The 22,346-nt window shown below is 40.1% G+C and overlaps 1 protein-coding gene across 1 annotated transcript; it reads right to left on the bottom strand.

Moving 5' to 3' along the window:
* Positions 1-1,890: 1,890 nt before the first annotated feature.
* LOC149153496 (pentatricopeptide repeat-containing protein At1g69290-like) lies at positions 1,891-21,194 on the bottom strand. The gene is made up of 4 exons (XM_089443833.1): positions 21,064-21,194; positions 2,908-3,209; positions 2,358-2,738; positions 1,891-2,213 (listed from the first exon to the last, which is right to left on the bottom strand). Exons 1-4 carry the CDS (start codon positions 21,192-21,194, stop codon positions 1,891-1,893), a joined length of 1,137 nt encoding a protein of 378 aa, XP_089299959.1.
* Between the last annotated feature and the right edge of the window lie 1,152 nt (positions 21,195-22,346).

The raw sequence follows: 22,346 nt of genomic DNA, 5'->3' as shown, positions 1-22,346 counted from the left end.
TATGGCCATCTCTAATTAACTACTAAATTATATATTCATATCTCAACCCCAAAATGTCCTCTCAAATTTACTTGGGAGAAGATATGGTCCTCTCAAATTAATTACCAAATTATATATTCATATCTCATCCCCAAAATGTCCTCTCAAAATTACTTGGGAGAAGATATGGTAAGAAAATTCAAATGTAAGGATGAGGGGGTAGTTATGACATTAATGACAGGTGGTTGAAGTGAAGAAGAAAAGGGGGCATAAAATGGGAAGGGTGAGGAGAGGAGGGGGGATACTTGGTCTCGGTTTTGGTTTGGTTCTGTTTGGGAGAATTTTGTTTTGGAGGAGGGATGTGGAGAAAGAGGAGGGAGATCAAACTTGGATCTGGAGAGTGTTTTCAAAACATGGACACACTACATCTAGTTGGACTTGGGCTCGGAGGGCTAGGGAACCTATGGAGGTTTCTTAGGATAGGAATTACTTCCTAGTTGGCTGGGAGGCAAATCTAATAGGGTTGTCAAGAGGATCATGGAGCTTAGGAGCATCTCAACTAAGCTATTGGAACATGTATTATCAATCATTTATTTTAGCTATGTAAATTATTACAAGTTATACATATTGCAGATAATTTGTTATACATGTAGATTAAATTAATTTATTTTCATGCTTATGATGTATTATAAACCTGAAATTTTCCTTGTTATAAAAATTAGCGAAATTTATTTAAATGAGTATAGCAGTAGTTAGAGGACCTATAGAGGGGCCCTCACACATGGTATGGTATCAGAGCCCAGATTCAAAATCTGGACCCAAAACCCACTAAACCCAAATTTCCGCTATAAGAACTTGTAACCCTCATAATTACTTGTAATCCTAATATATATATATATATATATATATAGATGACCCTATAAATATATAAAAATTTGTTTTTATATTGAAAATGATACGTCTCTTTATTGCCTTGGAAAGCAATAAAATTTCAGTAAAGACATGTTAGAGCTGGTCCATCCTTGAGATGATTCTCTGTGAATGTACATGTAGTGAAACAATTGTATGTTCAATTAGGTGATCATAAGCTAAATGAACAAACACATAAAAAATTTCCCCTTTTCTTGTACGAATCACCAGTTATCAAGGTTTTAATATTAGGTTCTTTTAGTCTGGTATTGTTTATAACATGAGTCATACTAGTGATTTCTGAATGAAATCTGGTGGAACTTGTCCTTGTTTGATGAAATTGGATATATCAGATCCATAAATTGCATAATATGGGTGCAGTGGGGGTTTGCAAAACTGCTTAATCCATATGTGAATGATCAAGATCTGTAATTACAAGCAATTAGATGGTGAATTTCAGGAAAGATTGGATTGTTGGATTCCAGTGAGCAAATCAGAAGAGGGGTGAATCATTGGCCTGTTATCGTAATCTGTATTTTGTTGGTTGAAGTTGACTATTTAACTAGGTGTAGTGAGGGAAGTAGTAGTATTAGACATAAAAGTGGAATATACAGGGAAATCCTTCACCCACTCAAAACATAGTGACCTATTTAGTTTCTACGAGTCCAACATGCCTCCTAGAAGATGAATTTGTGTCTTGGGATTAAAGATAGGGCTTAATTGAATGAGTTCCAGTAGTAGTTGTTAAAATTTTAACCATACTTGATCATTGATGAATGCAAGTCCTATATGCCTAAGGAGCTTGAATTGTGTCCTTAAATTCAGTTTAGCCCTTAATTTAAAAAAAAAAAAACCAGGGAAAATAATTTATAGTAGAGATGAACGTTGTAAGCATTCTGCAGATGTCATTTCAATTGAAAAGTCGAATGTTACACTATTGCACCCATACAAACCCAAATTTCAAAAATGCCATCCCTGAACCTTGCAGGCTTTCAGTCAAACTCAGCCCTTCACCAAAACCCCTGCTTCTCTCATGTCCCTAAAGAGTGCAAAGGCTGCTTTAAAATATTGTGTCATCATGCAAACATCTACCACTGCATCATAACTACTCGCATCAAGTTCAAGCCTAGCCATATTGAGATCAGAGACTAGTTGAGTAGCTTTCGTTGTTAGTTTTTCTTTGCAATAGGCTTTGAGAAGTGAAAAATAAACCCCAAGTCCGACGTTGGCTCCTTGAGTATTCATTTCATCTAGTATGTTATGTGCCTTATCTAGATAACCAAGGCTTACACACGCATTAATTATATATACACTAGCAGTTTGATCTGTAGCCACCAACTGTTGTTCCATTTCTTATGACCTGATGATGAATCATGTGAGATATTTAGTAGTTATTACATCCAGGAGACCCTTTACAAGCATATTATAAATTTATTCATTAGGGAACACTGTGGCCTATGGACCACAACATTCATTGACTGTCTCCACCAGATTATCACATTTTTGGCATGCCTTTTTCAACACAAGAAACACAACTTCTGAAGCAGAATCCAAATCACCTAAACTCAGATACCCACTAACCAAACTGCCATAGAACTCCCCAATATAAAAAACCTTGTAAAGATTCATGACCTCATCCAACTTCAGAATCTTATCTTTAAGACCACTCTTTGGATAGACATAAGCAAGTATACCAAACCTCCTACCATTTTCCCTCAAACCCACTTCGTGTAGCATTTTAAGGAGTCCTTTAGCTCGTTCTACTGACCCCAGACTTAAGCAAGCATTGAGAGTTTCATTAAAGGCTCTCGTATCAGGTTTCATATTAGTAGTCAGTGCATTGTCTTTCACTTCACTCCCAACATTGCAAATTTCAAATGAAAATTTCCAGAGTCCAAAGGGAAGTACCCTCTACCCTAGACATGTGCTCGACAACAGGGCTCCATAGGCCGAGATGAGGATAACAATGGTTTTTTTTCAACATAGCTTTTATAATGGTAGAAGCAGGTACTGTCATACTGACCCTCTCAAGTGTGGAGACCAAATGGGCTATTGAGCCCATATCAAGTAAGTGATGTTGTTGTTTTTCCAATAGAAGAAAGACAATGGAAAAATATCCTTGGAGGCTATGTAAGTCCTTTGCAGATGTGAGCTCATTCACTAATTTATTCAATAATTCCTTATTGGGGAATGCTCTATTGGTCCTCAAAAATTTGAAGGCTTTCCAGGCATCATTGACTTTGTTGTGAGCAAGCGTCATTTCAAGTTCTCTTTCAAGCTCAGAATTATCAATCCGCTCATTTTTTTTGGTAGATGGTCCTCTGAAGCCAGAGGTGGAGGTGGAGGTGAAGGATTAATAGTATTAAATACTCTAGGTTGAAGGAAGGAATGGATGATGGGTATTTTGGCAATTGACTTAGAAGACGAGTATGTTTTTTTACCCAATGACAAAAAAATTGGCAAGCTACATGGTGATGATGACTGTGATGATAGAAGAAAGGAACACCTACTGCAATTTGAAAGAAGGAAAAAGTAGTAAAATATTCCAGCCCTTCTCATCTCAGCTCATGCTTATTTATCATAATATTAAGAATAAATGTTACATGCAATGCCATTCAGCAGAAGGGCATCTTGTTTGTTGATTGTTTCATTATCCTGTCTGAGAAAACAATACCATGTGATTAGAATCAACACTTCCGAGATCCTCTCGAATTTTCATCCATATGGGGTTCTAGAGACCATGTCACTCTATGGGTGAATTTTGGAAGGTTATCAGCATAAAATTCTTAATTCCATGGACTCCCTGTGTTTTCCATCCTTGAAATTAACTATGTCAAAACATTTCACAAAATTTAAGCATAAAAACATTATGGTGTAGCTCTTATGGCGTAGATCCGTTTGTGTGGGGTTATTTAAATTTTATGAGAGGAGTGAAGTGTGGGACTCAAAAATGGTTTTACATAATATTCAAATTCAAACCCATCTTAGCCTATCTTTGCATAACATCTAAACAAATCATTTCTCCATCCAACATTGTGCCATGTCTCCACAGATACCTCTGTACCTCAAAGGATAAATCTTAGAGTTGATGACCCAAGGAAGTGGTCCCATTCCAGGAGAAAAGAAAATAATGTATAGTGCCAGTCCAAGAATAGCCATCCAACCATACTGGCTTGGGCATCCTCGGGTGTTACACAAAAATATCGTCACCATGATTATTTGCAGTCAGTATGGGTCTATCATCACTTGTACTGTCCTCCTAAGCAAGTCTCAGACCTCAGCTCTTCAAGTCAAGCTTTGAAAATGGGAGAAAGACATTAAAAATCAATGTAACTCTGGTTCCACACTTTCTCTCACTGTCACCTACGGTCCTGCACCTTTTGTTCACAAAAACTGTAGACCTGCCCGCTCTGTCCCTAACGGTGTAGGTGCGGACCCCTGTGAAATTCAAAAGGTGCAAGTTTTATCTTAAAAAACTCACTTTGGGTTAATTCTAGAGGATTCTAGAAGGAATTTTGACGTGGATTTTTCGCTCTGAGGTGGTTCATGCATCCCAAAAGAGAAGGAGCTAATCTCTTGATGAGAGGAGCTATCCCTTTGAAGGAGAGCTTTATCCCTTTGAAGGAGGACCTAGTAACCTCCCTCCATTGCACTATAAATACAGGCATTGGGCTGGTTGCTGGAGAGGTTAGAAGCTGAACATTTTTTAGGGTAAATGCTGGTGAAATCAAGACTTCTTAGTTGAGCTTAAGAGGAGAGATCACATACCTTTTTGGCTTCATTGGGGAGTGAGTGAAACTTGTCAAAGTAGAGGAGACTTCTTGCTGGACCCTAGGAGGAGCTTGTACAGCGTCAAGGAAAAGGTTGTAAAGTTCTTCTTCTTTTGAATTAATACAATCAAACTCATTTTTCTCAACAAGTATCTCATGTTATTTGTTTCATGGACTCCTTGACTTTCATGTTAAATATGTTTTATGATTTTGGCTTTTCAGGTGCTATTTAATTTGTTTGCCTTGTTTGTGTTTGCAGATTCGCAACAAAGGAGCTCATTTGGATCGAAGGAGCGAGGGCATCCACAAGCTTGCGTTGGACCTAAGGTAGGCCCTAAAACACTTGTTTGCCATTGTTTATTAAAGCATATTTAGAGAAAGATAATGTCTGGTTGGTTTGCTTGTCATTAGGTCTTCTTTAGATTCTAGGAAGGTCTATCTTGTCCGCAAGATCGACTTATTCCGTGTGACAAAATGGCGACTCCACTGGGGACTTGATTGTTTTCCTTGTTTTTACTTTGACCTGAGAAACTGTGTTTTTGTTTCTGTTTTTGGCTTGTTGTGTGTAAAATTGGATAGAGTTTGTAGATCCAGGGTTATTTTTTGTTTTTCATAGATTTGGGAGAGGACCGCACCCTAGCCGTTTGACACAGTGCGTATCTACCCGCAGCTTGGCTTTTAGCACAGAGCGGGACCGCACTTGTGTCAACTGTGGGCCTGCGGACCCTATCAAAATTTTGAAAAACCTAAGATTTCCTCTGTTAGTCAGCTTAGTGTTTGTTTAGAAATTGTTGTCCACTGCCCAGACCTGCATATAACTTGTCAGAAGCTTTCCTTAGGTTGATTTCGTTAGTGTTAAGGTTTTAGGTGAAATTCCTAGGAGTTTTGCTTGTTGGGTTTGCTTTTCATTTTGGTTGTGTAGTGGCTCTGAGCTTAGAAGCTGTAGGGACTTCAGATCACCTTAGTGTCTACCAGCCTTCTTATGAGTCTGACCATTTATGAAATCTCCCCTTGTTGAGGAATCCGCTTTGAGTTTTCTCTTTACAAAACTTCGAAAAGCTTGTGTTTGAGAGTTTGGATTTTCATTTTCAAAAGGAAAACAAAATTGGTTGTTCTTGACTTATTTGTGATTCTGCATAAATTGGTCCTTAGCTTACATCTAGCTAAGTAAAACATCCTTAAAAAAGACATTTAGTAAGCTTTGACTTCAAATAGGTTTTTATAATTTATAGATCTCAAAGTTAGTCATTTTCATAGTTTTGAGTGTTTTATTAAAAAATATAAAAATCTCTTTTGAAAAAAGTTTGTTTTTGTAGTGATTGAGTGCTTTGAAACGAAAAGGGAAATTTTTGTGAAATAACTAGTTGTCTCATTTTGAGTGCATTGGAAAAGGACAAAAACTCTTCTTTTAATTTGTTTGATTGAGAAAGATTTGTGTTTACAAAGTATTTGTATTCTCAAACTCTTTCTTAGTTTAGAAGCTCATCGAAGAGAAAAAGATTGTTTAAATCATCTTAGGTGCATTTTTAGTGATTTTGAGTCGAGTCTTCATACCACGAGTTTCATCTCCGCACCTTTTGACTTAAACAAAAACCAATAAAAAATAACGCTTAAAGTAAAATTCATCTAGTAACATTTTTATTTCTAGGGCTCTGATACACCAACTTAGCTTAGGCTAGTGTCTTGGAGTAGGAGAGTAATTAACTCTCCAAGACAATAAAAAAAAACTAGTTGTATCTTGTGGTAGGGAAGAAATCCAATTGTTGCATTTATGCTCTGGGAAAGCTCCTCTTAAAGGAGAAGCACAAGATCGTGTCTGAACCAGTGTGGGAATCAATCCTTCCTCATTGGTAACGACGCCAAATATTCACGTATTAAAAACGGTAAACCTCGGATTAACCATTGTCGAGGAGCCTAGGGTCACTTGTTGGTAAACCTTGGATTATGTCAAGGAGCCTTCAAGGGGATTGAGCTTGCTACTTTGCCCTTGCGTGCGTATCGGATCGTAGACTGTTGCCCTAGGTGTATTTGTCTCAGTTGGTAACCTTAGTGGCCATATTCTTTAGGACTCTTCCTGAGGTGACAGTGGTGGGAAGATCCCACCGTACCTGGAGCAGACGTCGGCTAGACTCACTTGGATTTTCTGGGGGGTTCTCTTCACTCAAGATGGTTAAGTGGAGGAACTTGTGCCAGTCTATTCATTAAGCAGGTTGTCGGGGTAACTGTTCCAACCGCCATTTCTGTATTGAACTTTGCGACGTTGGATTTCATCACCAACTAGTGTTTTCAGTACGGAAAGTTATTGTTTGTGTGTGTTTGATCTCTTAGATTCTTTAGGCGTGTGATTCAAATTTGTTTGGTTCTTTAGAGGCTTTAGGTGGTTTTAATTGATATTTTACTTTGTTTGCGTGTGAAGTAGTTAAAAGTTTTTAACTGTGGCTGAATTTCCAAGGCAGTCCCATAGACTTCGGGGTCAATCTCCTGAGTTTGTAAACGTGGCTGAGTTACTGAGGAAGTCCCGTAGACTTCAGGGCCAACCTCCTGAGGAAGTACTGAGCCAGCTTGAAGGCTTGAAAGTCCTAGTAACTCCTAGAGACAGTAGAGTTGGGTCACCTGAAGAAGGAGAATCTTCTTTGATAGTACATCCTGATTTTCAACCATTAGTAGCAGATTATAATCCACAGTCAGTGTCTGTTTCCGAAGTTACTGGTAGCTTTTCATCTACTAGTGATATAGGTGAGGAACCTAAAATATCCGAGCCTGAAAGTGAATTTGCTGCTACTCTGACATCGGGGTTTGTTTCTCCAACTTCTAGTGGTCCTGGTTCACCTAGGGTAGAAAGAGTAATCACCCAAGATCTTCCTTCTGGACTTATTGCTATTGAAGAACTTGCTCCGGAAGAAGAAGTTGGCATCCCTATCCCTGAAAATCAACCTGTTATTGAGCTAAGGGAGAGTGAATCAATTTTTTACAGTCCACCTAGGAGTAGTTCTTGGTATCTTTCTTTGACTAATTTCTTAGAAAACTCAGGTTTAAGTTTTTCACCACCTCGTGATCCTTATCACCCAACACCTAGAGGTTTTTATACTCCCGTAAATATGTCAGGACAATCATCCATGTTTACTCAATCGCCTGAATCCTTTTTGTACGGCGGTCCTTCTGTTCCCTCTGGGTATCAGTCCCTTTCTGGTACTTTTTAGGGAGCATCTCCTCAACCCATTGAGCAAGGGTTATTAACTGGAAGCAATGGTACTAAACCGTTGAGCGTAGAAGACATTCTTATGATGTCAGGTTCTATTACCAATCCTCAACCTCAAGGTGACCAGTTACCGCCTGGGGGGCAGCATCAATTCTCACCTGGGGGGAAACCTCAAGGTACACAATTTGCATCTGAGGGGCAACCTCAAGGACAGTACATACCTACGGGACAATATGTTCCTCAAGGTCAACCCCAGACTCAATATGTACCCCAAGGTCAACCCCAGTATCAATTTATACCTCAAGGTCAACCCCAATATCAGTACGTGCCTCAAGGTTATCAACCCCAAGGTCAGTACTCAAACCAAGGTTTCCAACCACCCTCCGGTCAAACGTATGTTCAAGGAACGGGAAATGTACCTTTCGATTATCAATCCTACCCTCAACCCGGTTATGGTCCTCAGTATTCTCAACCTGTTATGGGTCAGTACCCCGGAATGAATATAGTGTGGGATCCATCACAAACTCAACAGGTGTTGCAGCCAAGTGTACAGTTGTCATCTCAAACTGGACAACCCTTAGTTTCTGGTACACCCCAGCAACCAGTCCAGTCTAACATTCAAACTTTTGTACCTTCAGTAGTTTCTCAGCCTGGGCCTAGTACGCCTCGTACTCCGCCCCAAACGACTGCTACAACTGCCACAACATCCGTTCAATCTACCCCACCTACTTCTGGAGTATCGACAGCTCCGGTTTCTACTGTTCCTGTATCTACTCCTCAGACATCTTTACCACCGTCTGGATCTACGATTCAAACTTCGGTTCAGATGCCTGTAGGACAACCTGGTTTAAGTACGGTTGTCACAAGTCAACCACAATTTACCTATCAACCGTACCAGGGACAGTACCAATTCGGTCCTGCTGTGCAGCAGCCAGTCTATCAGTATCAACCGTACCCTACGTACACTTATCAACAACCTCAACAACCCCAGTACGGTCCAGTTAATCCTGGTTTTCCAGGAGGATACAATATCCCAAACGCAATTCCTATTCCTAGTTATCCTGTATATCCTCCTCCTGGGGCTGGTCTCATGACCCAGTGTTTTAGGGATCCTAATCGGCAATTACCGTTTATCGCAACTTTGGACTTACCTGACTTGTCGCGCCTAACGAACGATCCCATTAATTATCTTCTGTTTTGGCCGCCAATGCAGAATAAGTTGCCCAGTGACATTCCTAAGTTCGAAGGTAAATCAAGACAGGACCCATCGAACCATGTGATGACTTACCACCTCTGGTGTGCGTCTAACTCCATTTCAGATGATTCAATCCGTCTTAGACTTTTCCAGCGCACTCTAATTGGTCTCGCGGCCAAGTGGTACATTGAGTTACCACAAGGCACTTTTTATCATTTTAGTCAGTTAGCTACCTCGTTTTTAACTCATTTTCAGTTGCCAGTCTGATACGACAATGGCACGGAATTGCTAACTTCGCTAAAACAATCGATGTCTACTTATATTTTAGATCATATTCATGAGTGGAGACGTCGACAGCGTTTAGTGAAGGTATTTATTCCGGATCAGATCTTGGCCGAGTGGTTTGTAAAATCTTTGTTGCCAAAGATCACTGAAGATGTAGCTAAAGCCGGAGTAGTTACTGAGGAGCAAGTGATTGCTCAAGCACAATACCTTGACTTAGTCTATACTTAGTCAGGTACGTTACACGAAAAAATCCCTGATCTTCCCAAGCAAAATCAAATCGCTGCAGCTCCTTCGGGATCTCATGCCGCCAATGGTATGATTGGTACGGTTAACACTAAAAGTAAGAAGAAGTCTTCCAAGAATTCTTCCCCTATCATAACCTTGCCTGATTCCCCAACAGGAGATTCTTCTGCAGAGATTTCCGCCGATATTCACGTTGTAGAGTCATCTATAGCCAAATCAAAATCCGGTGGAAAGAAGAAGAATAAAACAGACAAAAGTTCAAAGGAGAAACCTAAAAAGGTGGAATCCAATGATGAAAAGCGCAAACCTCGTTATCCTTGTCTCATTTGTGACGATGAACATTTTACAAGAGACTGCCCTCATCGTGCATAGGTTGAGAAGATTGTCAAGGGTTCCCAAATTCCTGCTGTTTTGAAGGATCCTTTTCCGGCTCAAGACAGTAAGATGATAGGTTCGTCCTCGAGTGCCAATGAAGAACCCATACTGATGATGTCCCATGTTAGGATTGCGACTCGATCGCAAGATTATGGTAGTAAAAGTCCTGTTGATGGTAAAGAAGCAGAATCTTCTCATTCTAATCCATCAACCTCAGCTCCCGGTTCCAATCCACTATAGATCGAGAAACCTAATCCACACTTGGTAATCAAACCGCCCGCCAAGGGTATACTTCGAAAGTCAGCTTTCAATCCACATGTGAGAGCGGCTCAGAATTATAACATTGTTGAGGATTTAGATGTTTCACCCTCAGCAATGTCAGCTTTGGAAGTGCTGCAATCATGTCCAGCACAACGTAAATTACTTTTGTCGGCTATAGGAGCTGTTGACGTTCAGGACTCGAACCTAATAATTATTCGATCTAGAAAATAGTACACCGCGTTTACCTCATCAAATGGCTTTCCAGATTCCAGTGATAGTCAAAACAGGCCTATTCATCGGACTGTAATTGATGAGGGAGCCTCAACGTGTATTATGTCGATACAGTTTTGGAGATCGCTTGGTTCTCCTTCGCTAAATCAATCCCCGACGATTCTAAAGGCCTTTGATGGCCGTGGGTTTCATCCTTTTGGCATTCAACAGGATTTGCCTATAGGGGTTGAAGGAAAAACCGTTAGTCTAGATGTGGAGGTGGTTGATGCCCCTCTAGATTACAACCTTCTCTTGGGTCGAAGTTGGTCTTACGCTATGACAGCGGTCGTTTCATCGGTCTTTCGAGTAATAAAGTTTCCACATAATGGAAAGATCGTAACAATAGACCAACTGGATTACTTTTCATCCGACCCAGCCTCTTCTGAGAGTATTCAGCATGTCGGTAAAACGACTATCCCATATAAGGATGTTGGAGTAGGACTAGCTAAAGATGCCGGTTTACTGGGAAATTTTCCTTTTCCTCCGATCAACGCATCGCCTTCATTTGAAACCATTCATATGATTACATCAGACACCATTGTTTATGATGATCCTTGGATCGTTCCTTCTGAATCTGAGATAGACTCATTTGGTAATTCCATGCCTTTGAGTCCATATGAAATTGCTTATGAAGCCGTGCAGTCATTTTCCGACCCACCTTCAACCAAAAATGACTTCATGAATGTGGTCCGTGAGGAATCACTTTTCACATCAAACTCGGATTTAATCACGTTTTCTGAACTTGTTCACTCTGACGAGCAAATTCGTGAAATCCTATGTGTAGATGATTTACCATGGGAAGATCTCCATCACAGATCTTCGTTTTTACCCGAGGATGATTGTTTTGAAAATGATTTCTCATCAATTTTTACAACTGAATATGTCAAGGAACCTCAGAATCCAATGAAACATCCTGATTCAAAGTTAAATTTGGGAAACATCTCTCGAATTATTCCTATTGACATTTCGGTTAAGCCCGGAATTGTTGAGAACATTCATATAGGTGCCTCGTGTACAGATGATGAAATTCAACTATATAAGGCCCTATTTCAAGAATTCCGCGACGTGTTTGCCTGGTCCTATGAGGAAATGCCAGGAATCGATCCTGCAATTGTTGTTCATGAGATCAAGACTTACCCAGACGCTAAACCCGTCTGGCATCGTTTGCGTCAAATTCACCCACGAAAAGCTGTTGCAATTAATGCAGAAGTTGAAAAACTATTGAAAGCAGGTTTCATTTATCCGATCCCGTTAACGGATTGGGTATCGAATATTGTTTTGGTTAACAAAAAACAGGGAACAATAAGAATATGCATCGACTATAGGGACATTAATCGAGCCTGTCCAAAGGAAAATTACCCAACTCCCTATATCGATCAAATTATTGATGATTGTGCCGGTAGCGAAATATTCTCCTTTATGGACGGTTTTTCCGGATACAATCAAATCAATATTCTACCTGCCGATCAACCAAAAATGGCTTTCATTTGTCCATGGGGGACATATTCTTATTGCAAATTACCCTTTGGGCTTAAGAATGCCAGAGCAACTTTTCAAAGGGCGATGTCTTATGCGTTTCATGACATCAAGCACATTGTGCAACCCTATCTCGATGACTTGCCTGCTCATTCATTACATCAAGTTGATCACCTCGTCCATTTACGAGCAATCTTTATGAGGTGTAGGCATTATCGGATTCGGTTGAACCCACACAAATATGTCTTCTGTATAGAAACGGGTCGATTGCTGGGGTTTGTAGTTTCGAAAGCTGGCATTCGCGTTGATCCCTCGAAGGTCGAAGCTATCATCAAATTGCCTCCTCCTTCGAGTCTTCGCCAACTCCAAATCTTGCAAGGGAAAGAAAACTTTTTACGACGATTCATTCCTAACTACGCCGAGGTTACAAAGGGTTTTACCCGGTTGTTGAAGCAGGATACTCCATTCTATTGGGATGAGATAGCTCAGAAATATTTTGATGCACTCAAACACGCGTTGACCCATGCACCGTTGTTGCATCCTCCCAACTACAACCAGGATTACTTCTTGTATCTCGCCGCCTCTCATTCCACCATTGGAATGGTCTTAGCTCAGGAAGATGAATTCGGAACTGAACATGTGATATATTACCTTAGTCGAACTTTAAATCCAACTGAGCTAAAATACTCACATGTGGAGAAATTGGCATTGGCAGCCGTTCAAGCTGTCCAACGTTTTCGTCACTACATTTTACTACGTAAAACTACAGTAATTTCGGATTGCAACCCTATGATCTACATTTTGACCAAGCAATTGCTAGGGGGCAAGTACTCTAAATGGATCGTTATCCTGCAGGAGTTCGACTTGGAATTTGAAAAATCCAAGTCTAAGAAATCTTTAGTTTTTGCGGAGTTAATGTGTGACTTCCCGCGTGCTGACACGGAAACTGTGGCGGAGGAGCCCATTGCGGACGAATCCTTGTTTCTAATCAGCACTTTAGATCCGTGGTATGGGGATATCATTGTTTATCTCCAGACCCAATCCTTTCGGCCAGAAATTTCAAGGTCGGAACGTCGAAAAATTCGATTCCAGTCCCAACAATTCAGGATTATTGGAGATACTCTTTATCGCCGTGGGGCGGACTCTGTTTTTCGACGTTGCTTAACTCACGACGAAGCTGAAAGGGTTCTAAATGACTGTCACTCTAGAGCGTGTGGCGGTCATATGTCTGGGTATGCCACAGCCCAAAATATATTGCGCGCTGGCTACTTCTGGCCGTCTTTATTTAAATATTATATTACGGTGGTCTGAAAATGCCACAACTGCCAAATTTTTTATCGTAAGATGCGCGCTCCACCTGCTCCTCTCCACCCTATAATTTTCGTTGGTCCTTTTGCCAAATGGGGTATCGATTTTGTTACACGTAACCCTCACTCGGCCGGGGGGCATGCGTATATCATCCTTGCGATAGATTATTTTACCAAGTGGGCAAAGGCGATGCCTACATTTGAGGCAAATGGCAAGACACCTGCAATTTGCGTGTTCAATCATATAATTGCTAGGTTTGGTGTCCCGCAAGCGATAATCACTGATCATGGGCACCATTTTCGAAACGTTATGATGACCGAACTTACAGGCCAGCTTGGTTTACGTCACGATAGTTCAACCCCTTATTATCCACAAGCGAATGGTCTGGTTGAATCCATCAACAAAGTTTTAGTTATCATGATCCGACGAATCATTGGGATTCATCGGTTGAATTGGCACAACATGCTATTTCCAGCACTTTGGGCGTACCTAACTTCAGTAAAAACATCAACAGGGTTCACTCCTTTCCAACTAGTCTATGGTTTGGAAGCCGTGTTACCCATTGAATGTGAAATCTCGTCACTGCAAATGGCCATCGAGTTACTTCCAGCCACTTCCGAAGAGGAAAAGCGTTTGTTATACTTGGATCAATTAGATGAGAATCGACGTGATGCTGCATTGGCGATCGAGACTCACGCAAAACGCATGAAAGCTCAGTATGATCGAAATGTGACCCCTCGAAATTTTTCGGAAGGAGATCTAGTCTTAGTTTATGATCAAGCTAATGATAAATTAGGCGCTGGAAAATTCGTTCCTATGTGGCATGGTCCCTATGTTGTCAAGCGAAAGCTAGCCAAAGGGGCCTATGAATTGGTAGAATTTGACGGGGACTCTTTGGGTAAACCCAGAAATGGTCTTTACTTGAAGAGGTATTATGCTTAAAGGATGGGTATGGAGATTTTTAGTTAGGATAGTTTTTTCTTTCTAGCTGGTGTGTTTTAGTTTAAACAGTGTGCTTAGCTTAGAGAGTGTTTTTCGTCATTATTCCTGCTTATCTTGGTTTTACTCTTGATATTGCAGATGTCGATGCCTCTCCAAACATACATTGGTTTCGCTGATGGTGCTTGTTGTAATACACGGAACATCTCTTCCGCAGCTTGGGTTATCTATTCGCCCTCTGACGAGTTAGTATCTATGCATGGGGTAAGCCTCGGTCAAACAACGAACAACATTGTCGAGTATAGTGCAGTGATTGAGTTATTATTTGAATCTATTTCATTTGGGATTCGGAGTTTGATAGTGAGGTTAGATTCTGAACTCGTTGTATTACAGCTTAATAGAGTGTATGCCATTAGAAATCCAGTGTTATTAAGATTATTTTTTAGAGTGCGTCTCTTGGAATGTGAATTTGATTATATTGAATATCAGCATATTCCAAGATCGTTAAATACATTAGCAGATGCAATTGCTTCTCGAATGTTAAATAGACATTTGCAATAATCATACATGTAAATTTAAAACCATTCCATAACATGATTTACAAGATAAGTCGGTAATAGTGATATATATATAGGAGTGTGTCAAAAAATACATCATCCTCGATCATAGGTTGAAAAACACCTTATGATCAGCAAAAATGATAAGTACAAAAAACAAAAATTTCACATGTGCCCACAATAGGCTATCATCCTATCACTGGTGATGATCTCTATAAGAAACCACTGCACGGGCCACCTTGCAAAGGAACCTCCTAAAAGGTCCTGGGACCCCAATCACATAGCGCTGAAGTCGACGAGGAATGTCATCTATAGTGGTCTCCGGAATATCTCTTGTCAAGCGCTCGAGATGACCCTCCAACTCGGCCAAAACCTCTGCTGATTCGTCCTGTGGGGCTGGCGCGGTTGCAACTAGTTGCTTCCTCTCGTAAGGCCAAAGAGCGGCTGGTCACTGTGGACCCACATCTACATTTGAAACATTTTTTATCAGTTTTGAGACAATGGAAAAAATAACAAAAAAATTAAAATAGGAAAAATGTTGAAAAGGATTTTACCTGACTCATCCCACTACTCTCCTGGTGGAAGAACCATGTCTGGGTCACCACGAAAATCTATCCCAGCGTAAGGGAAGTCTTGAATAGAAAAGACCTGGTTTTCTAGCCATTGGAAATACTCAGGTTTGAATCGAGCGGCCTCTGTCCTCTCGTCCTGGTGACGGGCCATAACTGCGACCCATCGCATCAGTTTGGGCTCTCGAGGAAGCCCAGCTCCAATAGTAAGGTGCTGCGGGATCAGCATAGGAACCCTCTCCAGGCCAAAACTCATGACCAAAGCCCCATAACCAAAGGTCTTTAGTCGTCCGTTCTTGGCCCTGGTCAGTTGGCCTTTCACATTGGCCAACACGGCATCGCACCAGTTGAAGATGGTGCCTCGGAAGCAATCAACTGCCATACGCATCTGGGATCCGATGGCAATATGTAATACGGTAGCCCCGCAAAGTCTGGTGAAAGTGAACGCAATCACCATGAGCTCAGGACGGGATATGGTCTTTATGTCTATCCCTTTGTCTCTAGCCTCGTTATTGCAGTACTCTAGCCTGAGGCTATCGACAGACTGGCCACCTGCCCTAGCCCCAAACAGAGTCAAGTCTTCACCTCTCTTAGGCAAACCAGTCAAGAAATATATGTCCGTCAGCTTGATTTCAAGCTGGTGGCCGCCAATGAAGAAGCACTGGTCCTGTACGCTCCATCTGTCAACCATCCACTGTAAGAAATCCACCTGAGCCCTCATGCCAGGAATGGCCCAGAATTTGTACAATCCGCATGCCCTCAAAGCATCAAGTGAAGGCTGATGATTCCATGCGGCACATCCACGTCCTCATGCTCTCGTTCACGCCAATCTAGCATGATGTACTCTCTGCATCAAGTATAAGGATAAATTAAATTGCTAGAAATTATTTTGATTGGTCCATTTTTGAGAATTTTTGGGTTAAAAACCCTTGCGACGGGGACCGCACCCTCCGGGTTAGACACAGTGCGTGGGACCGCATTTTGTCTACATGGAAGGTGCGAACCTCGAGCTTTTTCCCAATGGAGAAAAATTCGGGGTCCGCAGGCCAGCAGTGGTAAACCTGCGGGCCCCCACGCACGGATTTTATGCCTAAAAACCTCCCAAAAATGAAATAAATGACTAAAACAAAAAATGAAACGGTTAAAAATGAAGAGTAGGATGATGTGGATTACCTCGAGAAGACGGCGTTCGATTCCGACGGTTGGATTTTCCGCAATCTTCACGGGAAGTTTTCTGAGCAAAAGCACTATTTTCTCACCCAAACTCAAATGGCAAAAATGAATTGACAAAGACCCTTTTTATAAGTTTTTTGAGTAAATAAATTGCAAATTTGTTTATGTTTCACTTTGAAAAGGTATTTTTGCAACATTTTTATCCATTTCAAACAGGTATGAGTAATGTTTCTGTTTTCGTGCAGGATAATGGATTATTCAGGCGAAATCTATCATTTTCGACGAAAAACATTTAGAGTCACCTTTAAGCTCTTTTCTGACTCCTGAAACATGAAAAGATTGCCGAGTTCTTCTTTTAAACTCGTTAAAATGGAATTAAAAGACGGTCCACTTACAGCTCTTTTCCGACCGTAAAAACATGAAAAGATTGCCGGATTTTTGTCGTTTTAAATTCGATATCGGTTATAAAACGACGTGTCGTTGGTCGCTTTTTTACTTTTTCGGATCAAGGGCACTAATAACGAAAAGTACTCCTTGGTCGTAAAAGATCAAGCAGTTCTCTCAAGTATTATTTTATACTTTTTCGGGCTTGGGAGACACAAATTTACGAAAAAGGTCAACCCTGGAGTCTTCTTAAGTTTTTTCAGACTCTCTAAAATTGAAAAACGCGGAGTTTCTCCTATACTGGACTCGTTAAAATTTCACAATAAAGGACCTGTTCGATTACAAACAGGAATGAACCACTCCTTCTTAGGGTTCGAATTTAATCTAAGTTGGACTCATCCGAAGGATGAGCTTATAATCAAGCAAATGTTATCCTCCTCAAGCTTGTCAAAAATAAAGAGGTACTTGCCAGAAATGGTGGGGGAAAAGAGAGAAAAATGAATCTGTTTGTCATACTTTGTAACCACTCTTGAACACGACACTTTTATTCACCAGGGTTGGGAAATCATTTGCCTAACAGTTGATCAAACCACATTGAAAGTCTTCAGCCGGTTTCTGGGTATTAACTTTGGGTCAATTGTGACCAAACCATCTGTTGTGTCGTTATGTGTTCAAGAGGTCACTGCCAATAAGCCATTCATCTACAAAATATCTATCATCCATCTTGACCATCCCTGAGTCAGTCCTTGCAACTAAATTTCTTCAACTTGATCTATGATTTCGTGTTGTGGGCTTGCCTACGACGGATCGCTTTCTATCGACATTAGCTCATTATCTAGAAAGATGATCTAGAAATCATCAGTACCTTGAGATCTGCATGCCTCAATGGCAGGTTTCTCACCTTTGATGACATTTTGCATCATTGACTTTCGATCAAAGAATTTTGTGCCATGTTTGACATCAACACATTTATTCGCATCTCATGGGTTGTACTGGGTACTTTGAGAGCCATTGACATCACTGGTGGTTTCTCTCACACTTGTTAATAGTTTACATCATTGACTGGTAATCAAGTGGTTTCTACCATGTTCGACATCAACATATTCATTCGCATGGATAGAATCGTACTGTTTCGGGAAGTAGAAATGAAGACCCTGGATCTAGTTTGCACAATCCAGGCTGCGAGGAATTTTGTATTCATTATATAATGGACTATTCATAAACAGATGGCTGCGTCCATACTGTGTCCACCTGAGTCTATACTTGTGATGTTTTACAAGATCATTCCTATATCAGAGCAGTAGTTAGTTTTTCTAGTCAGTTTTGATCTAAGTATGGGAATGCCTACCTCAGCGATGATATGATCTCATATATATATCTTGCATTGAATGTTTTTACAGGTTCCAACTGGGCTCTCCACAAGATGATCCTCGAAATGATAAAGTACTTCACTCTTCCTAAATGATCAATGAAATCCTCATCTACTACAGACTTCGCACTTTAGGGGGCAATCTGTTACACAAAAATATCGTCACCATGATTATTTGCAGTTAGTATGGGTCTATCATCACTTGTACTATCCTCCTAAGCAAGTCTCAGACCTCAGCTCTTCAAGTCAAGCTTTGAAAATGGGAGAAAGACATTAAAAATCAATGTAACTCTGGTTCCGCACTTTCTCTCACTGTCACCTGCGGTCCCGCACCTTCTGTTCACAAAAACTGTGGACCTGCCCGCTCTGTCCCTAACGGTGTAGGTGAAGACCCCTGTGAAAGTCAAAAGGCACAAGTTTTATCTTAAAAAACTCACTTTGGGTTAATTCTAGAGGATTCTAGAAGGAATTTTGACGTGGATTGTTCGCTCTGAGGTGGTTCATGCATCCCAAAAGAGAAGGAGCTAATCCCTTGATGAGAGGAGCTATCCCTTTGAAGGAGGGCTTTATCCCTTTGAAGGAGGACCTAGTAACCTCCCTCCATTGCACTATAAATACAGGCATTGGGCTGGTTGTTGGAGAGGTTAGAAGCTAAACATTTTTTAGGGTAAATGTTGGTGAAATCAAGACTTCCTAGTTGAGCTTAAGAGGAGAGATCACATACCTTTTTGGCTTCATTGGGGAGTGAGTGAAACTTGTCAAAGTAGAGGAGACTTCTTGCTGGACCTTGGGAGGAGCTTGTACAGCGTCAAGGCAAAGGTTGTAAAGTTCTTCTTCTTTTGAATTAATAAAATCAAACTCATTTTTCTCAACAAGTATCTCATGTTATTTGTTTCATGGACTCCTTGACTTTCATGTTAAATATGTTTTATGATTTTGGCTTTTCAGGTGCTATTTAATTTGTTTGCCTTGTTTGTGTTTGCAGATTCGCGACAAAGGAGCTCATTTGGATCGAAGGAGCGAGGGCATCCACAAGCTTGCGTTGGACCTAAGGTAGGCCCTAAAACACTTGTTTGTCATTGTTTATTAAAGCATATTTAGAGAAAGATAATGTCTGGTTGGTTTGCTTGTCATTAGGTCTTCTTTAGATTCTAGGAAGGTCTATCTTGTCCGCAAGATCGACTTATTCCGTGTGACATCGGGTAAACCATGGTCGAGAATCACCTTCACAAACATGCTTCACTATTGAATTTGACAGTAAACAGGCTCCTGGCAACAACTGATAAAAAAAAAAATTGAAATAATAAAATCCTCTGTACTCTTTCATTGTCAATTCTCAATACCTGGTTACCTCCATGATGCACAGAATCCACATTCAGGATTGTCCTTTAGGCATTGAATACAGTCCCATGTTCCAAGTGAGAGAGACTGTCATGATAACAAACTTCCTTGTCATTTGTATTTTCTCTGGTAATGAAACTGGAGGTGCTTTGGTGAAGGCGTTTATTGTTTCTACCTCAATTCGAGCTACAGAAGCTGAAAATGTAGAAGTGTTGATGCTAAAGCTTCTTCTAAAGATAGTCCTGGATTTTGAGGAGTTGAAACCTCTGAACCAGAAAGTACCCCTTCTATTGAACATTGTACACTCTGGGAATCCTTATCTATGAAATATTCATCCTTTGGATAGCCATACTGGTCCAAACTACTAGATACTGACTCATTGAGGACAATGTCTAGAGATATGTGAAAGCCAACTTTTGATGGCTCCTCATGACAAGGTAATGAATGCATATTCTTTGACTCCAAACTTACAGAAGTACCCAGATAGGAGGCATCTGATGGCAAGATCACAAAAGAGCTTGAAGCATCACATACAAGAGAAGGCTCAGTGAATGACATTGGAGATGCCCTTGGCATAGAAATTGAAGACAGAACCTCAGCACACGATGGACTTGGTGTATTTACAGAAACAATATGCTTCAAATCATTGTCACTTAACATTTCTAGGCAAGAAACTGAAGAATTCAAAAATGAGTTTGATGACAAACATGAGCTACAATGAACAGTCGCACCCTCCATTTTTGTCATCAGAGATTGATTCGACAACATTTGATATGACTCAACAATTTTAATCCTCCATTCCATGTTACTCATGGATCTGTGCATATATTCCTCAACCCGCATACACAAAGCTTCTAATCTGTCCATACGTTTGTAGACATATTCAAACATCTTTTCTTCCCACCTGGGATCCCCTTATATTTATCCATTTGAGTGTTACCTGACCAATTTTGAGGAAGTTGTACAAACTTAACCTTCTTTTTATTTGAATGGGTTCTGAAATCCTTTGAAAGCAAAATATTCACAAAACCTTGTTCAACATTATCATGATGATTATTAGCTAATTGTGTCCCATCTACATGTCCCTTTTGAAACCCCCCTTTTAGAATGTTCTTGAGCGTCTACTGTTGAAATGTTGCCAGCCTCTTCACTGACAGGGATAGATTCCCTGAGCTGTTCCAGATTAATATCAGAGTCTTTATTTATAATAGGATTTCTAGATCGTCCTTTCTGTAAACTACTTTTGGAGGTACAATTCTAGAGGTATCTTGTCCATCATCAAGATCCACACAACTTTCTTCACCACTGCTTTCAGAATCCATTGTGTCCTCTTCATCACTGTCTAACATTTCTTCAAAACCTCTATCCAATAGCCACAAAGAATATTGTAACTCAGAAAAACTTCCACCTATTCCATCAAAATAATCTTTTGTTGTTTCCTCATCTATATCTGAGGAATACATAATTTCATCCTCCGGTGAACTGTCAGATAACTCAGACAAGCTGGTGGAAGAAATTTCTGCACTTGTAGCTTTCAAGCTATTGACAATTTCATTATTAGAATGCCCATGTCTTTCTGCACTGTCCTCCATGTCCTGTTCCAACATTTCACTATCTTCCTCATTTGAAATTGAAACATCATCAATATAAATGTGCATTCCTCCAATCACCAAAATTCCTTTGTCTTTATGTTTATCTGCATTCTTCTCCTTTTTCTTTTGGACTGCTTTTGAAATTTTTGTTGAATTGTATGTTTCTTCATTTCATTAGGCATTTCCTGATCTCTGTAACTTGGTCCACCTTCATGTTATATATCCCGACCTACTTTCTCCACTTAATTCAATATATGTGCTTTTATTGTAAATAGCAGATTCTAAGACAAGCCCTTTACTAGGCTTTTTGTCAAGAAAGACTGCACCATGAGTTTCTGAGGGCGGAAGGGCAGTGACTGGACAGTTACTTGTGGTAACTTGCACTTTAGTTGTTGAATATATAATCTCTTGAGACCGATCACTGGAGATGCATTTCGTATTGGATTTGATATCATCACCCAAACAAAAGGAGAAGGCACAGTTCGAACAGGAAACCAAACTCTATAGACTCCAATATAGACATGAGTTAATTTCTCCATGATAATTTGAATTGAGAGTAGAGACGCATCCCAAATGGAGACTCAGACACTAAAATAGATGAGGCAGGAGTTACATTACAAAGATGGATGACTTCATCTGAGTAATGCATTTAGTTATAAGAACTTGTAAAAAAAAAAAAAAATCAGTATAGAAAAACATACATTAATAGAGCTTATATTGTCACGCGTAAAGTCAATTTTGATTCAATTTATAGGCTTGGATGTTAAGCTTGAATTCATTAGGTAATACATTGCATATTTGTGTCATTTTTACAAAGTAAACGTAATAGGAGAAATGTTTTTTACTGAAATGTTCAGATCAAAATTTTGGTCCCTATATTTATAGATCATTATCATGTTTACTAATTTTATTTTTTCTGCTATACAGTCAATTCTGTCAGACATTTTCTCGTTTTGTTGGTTCATATTTAGGCTTAGTGTTTTTTTTTGGTATCTTTCATAGTAGCTATTGTAGATATTTCATGCCTATCTTGTCTTTCTCTGCATCTTTTGCAGCTGGTGTAGTGTAACAAATACTCAACCTGGAGATTCACCATGCTTTAACTAAAAACTAAAATATGTTGACAAGCAACAAAAAAAAACAAACAAAAAC

This window comes from Pinus tabuliformis, chromosome 9, assembly GCF_031772625.1.
Source record: "Pinus tabuliformis cultivar Carrire ecotype Pingquan chromosome 9, CPIR1, whole genome shotgun sequence".
In the NCBI taxonomy this organism is placed as follows: domain Eukaryota; kingdom Viridiplantae; phylum Streptophyta; class Pinopsida; order Pinales; family Pinaceae; genus Pinus; species Pinus tabuliformis.
This window is presented reverse-complemented; position numbering and strand designations above follow the sequence as displayed.

What these genes read in the sequence shown, in the direction of transcription:
- LOC149153496 (XM_089443833.1), bottom strand. Translation starts at nt 21,194, where the DNA reads ATGGAGGACAGTGCAGAAAGACATGGGCATTCTAATAATGAAATTGTC. An exon ending in CTCCACACTTGAGAGGGTCA is followed by an intron (nt 2,739 to 2,907) that starts GTATGACAGTAC and finishes TTGGGAGTGAAG; the next exon opens with TGAAAGACAATGCACTGACT. An exon ending in GGTGGAGACAGTCAATGAAT is followed by an intron (nt 2,214 to 2,357) that starts GTTGTGGTCCAT and finishes TGGTGGCTACAG; the next exon opens with ATCAAACTGCTAGTGTATAT.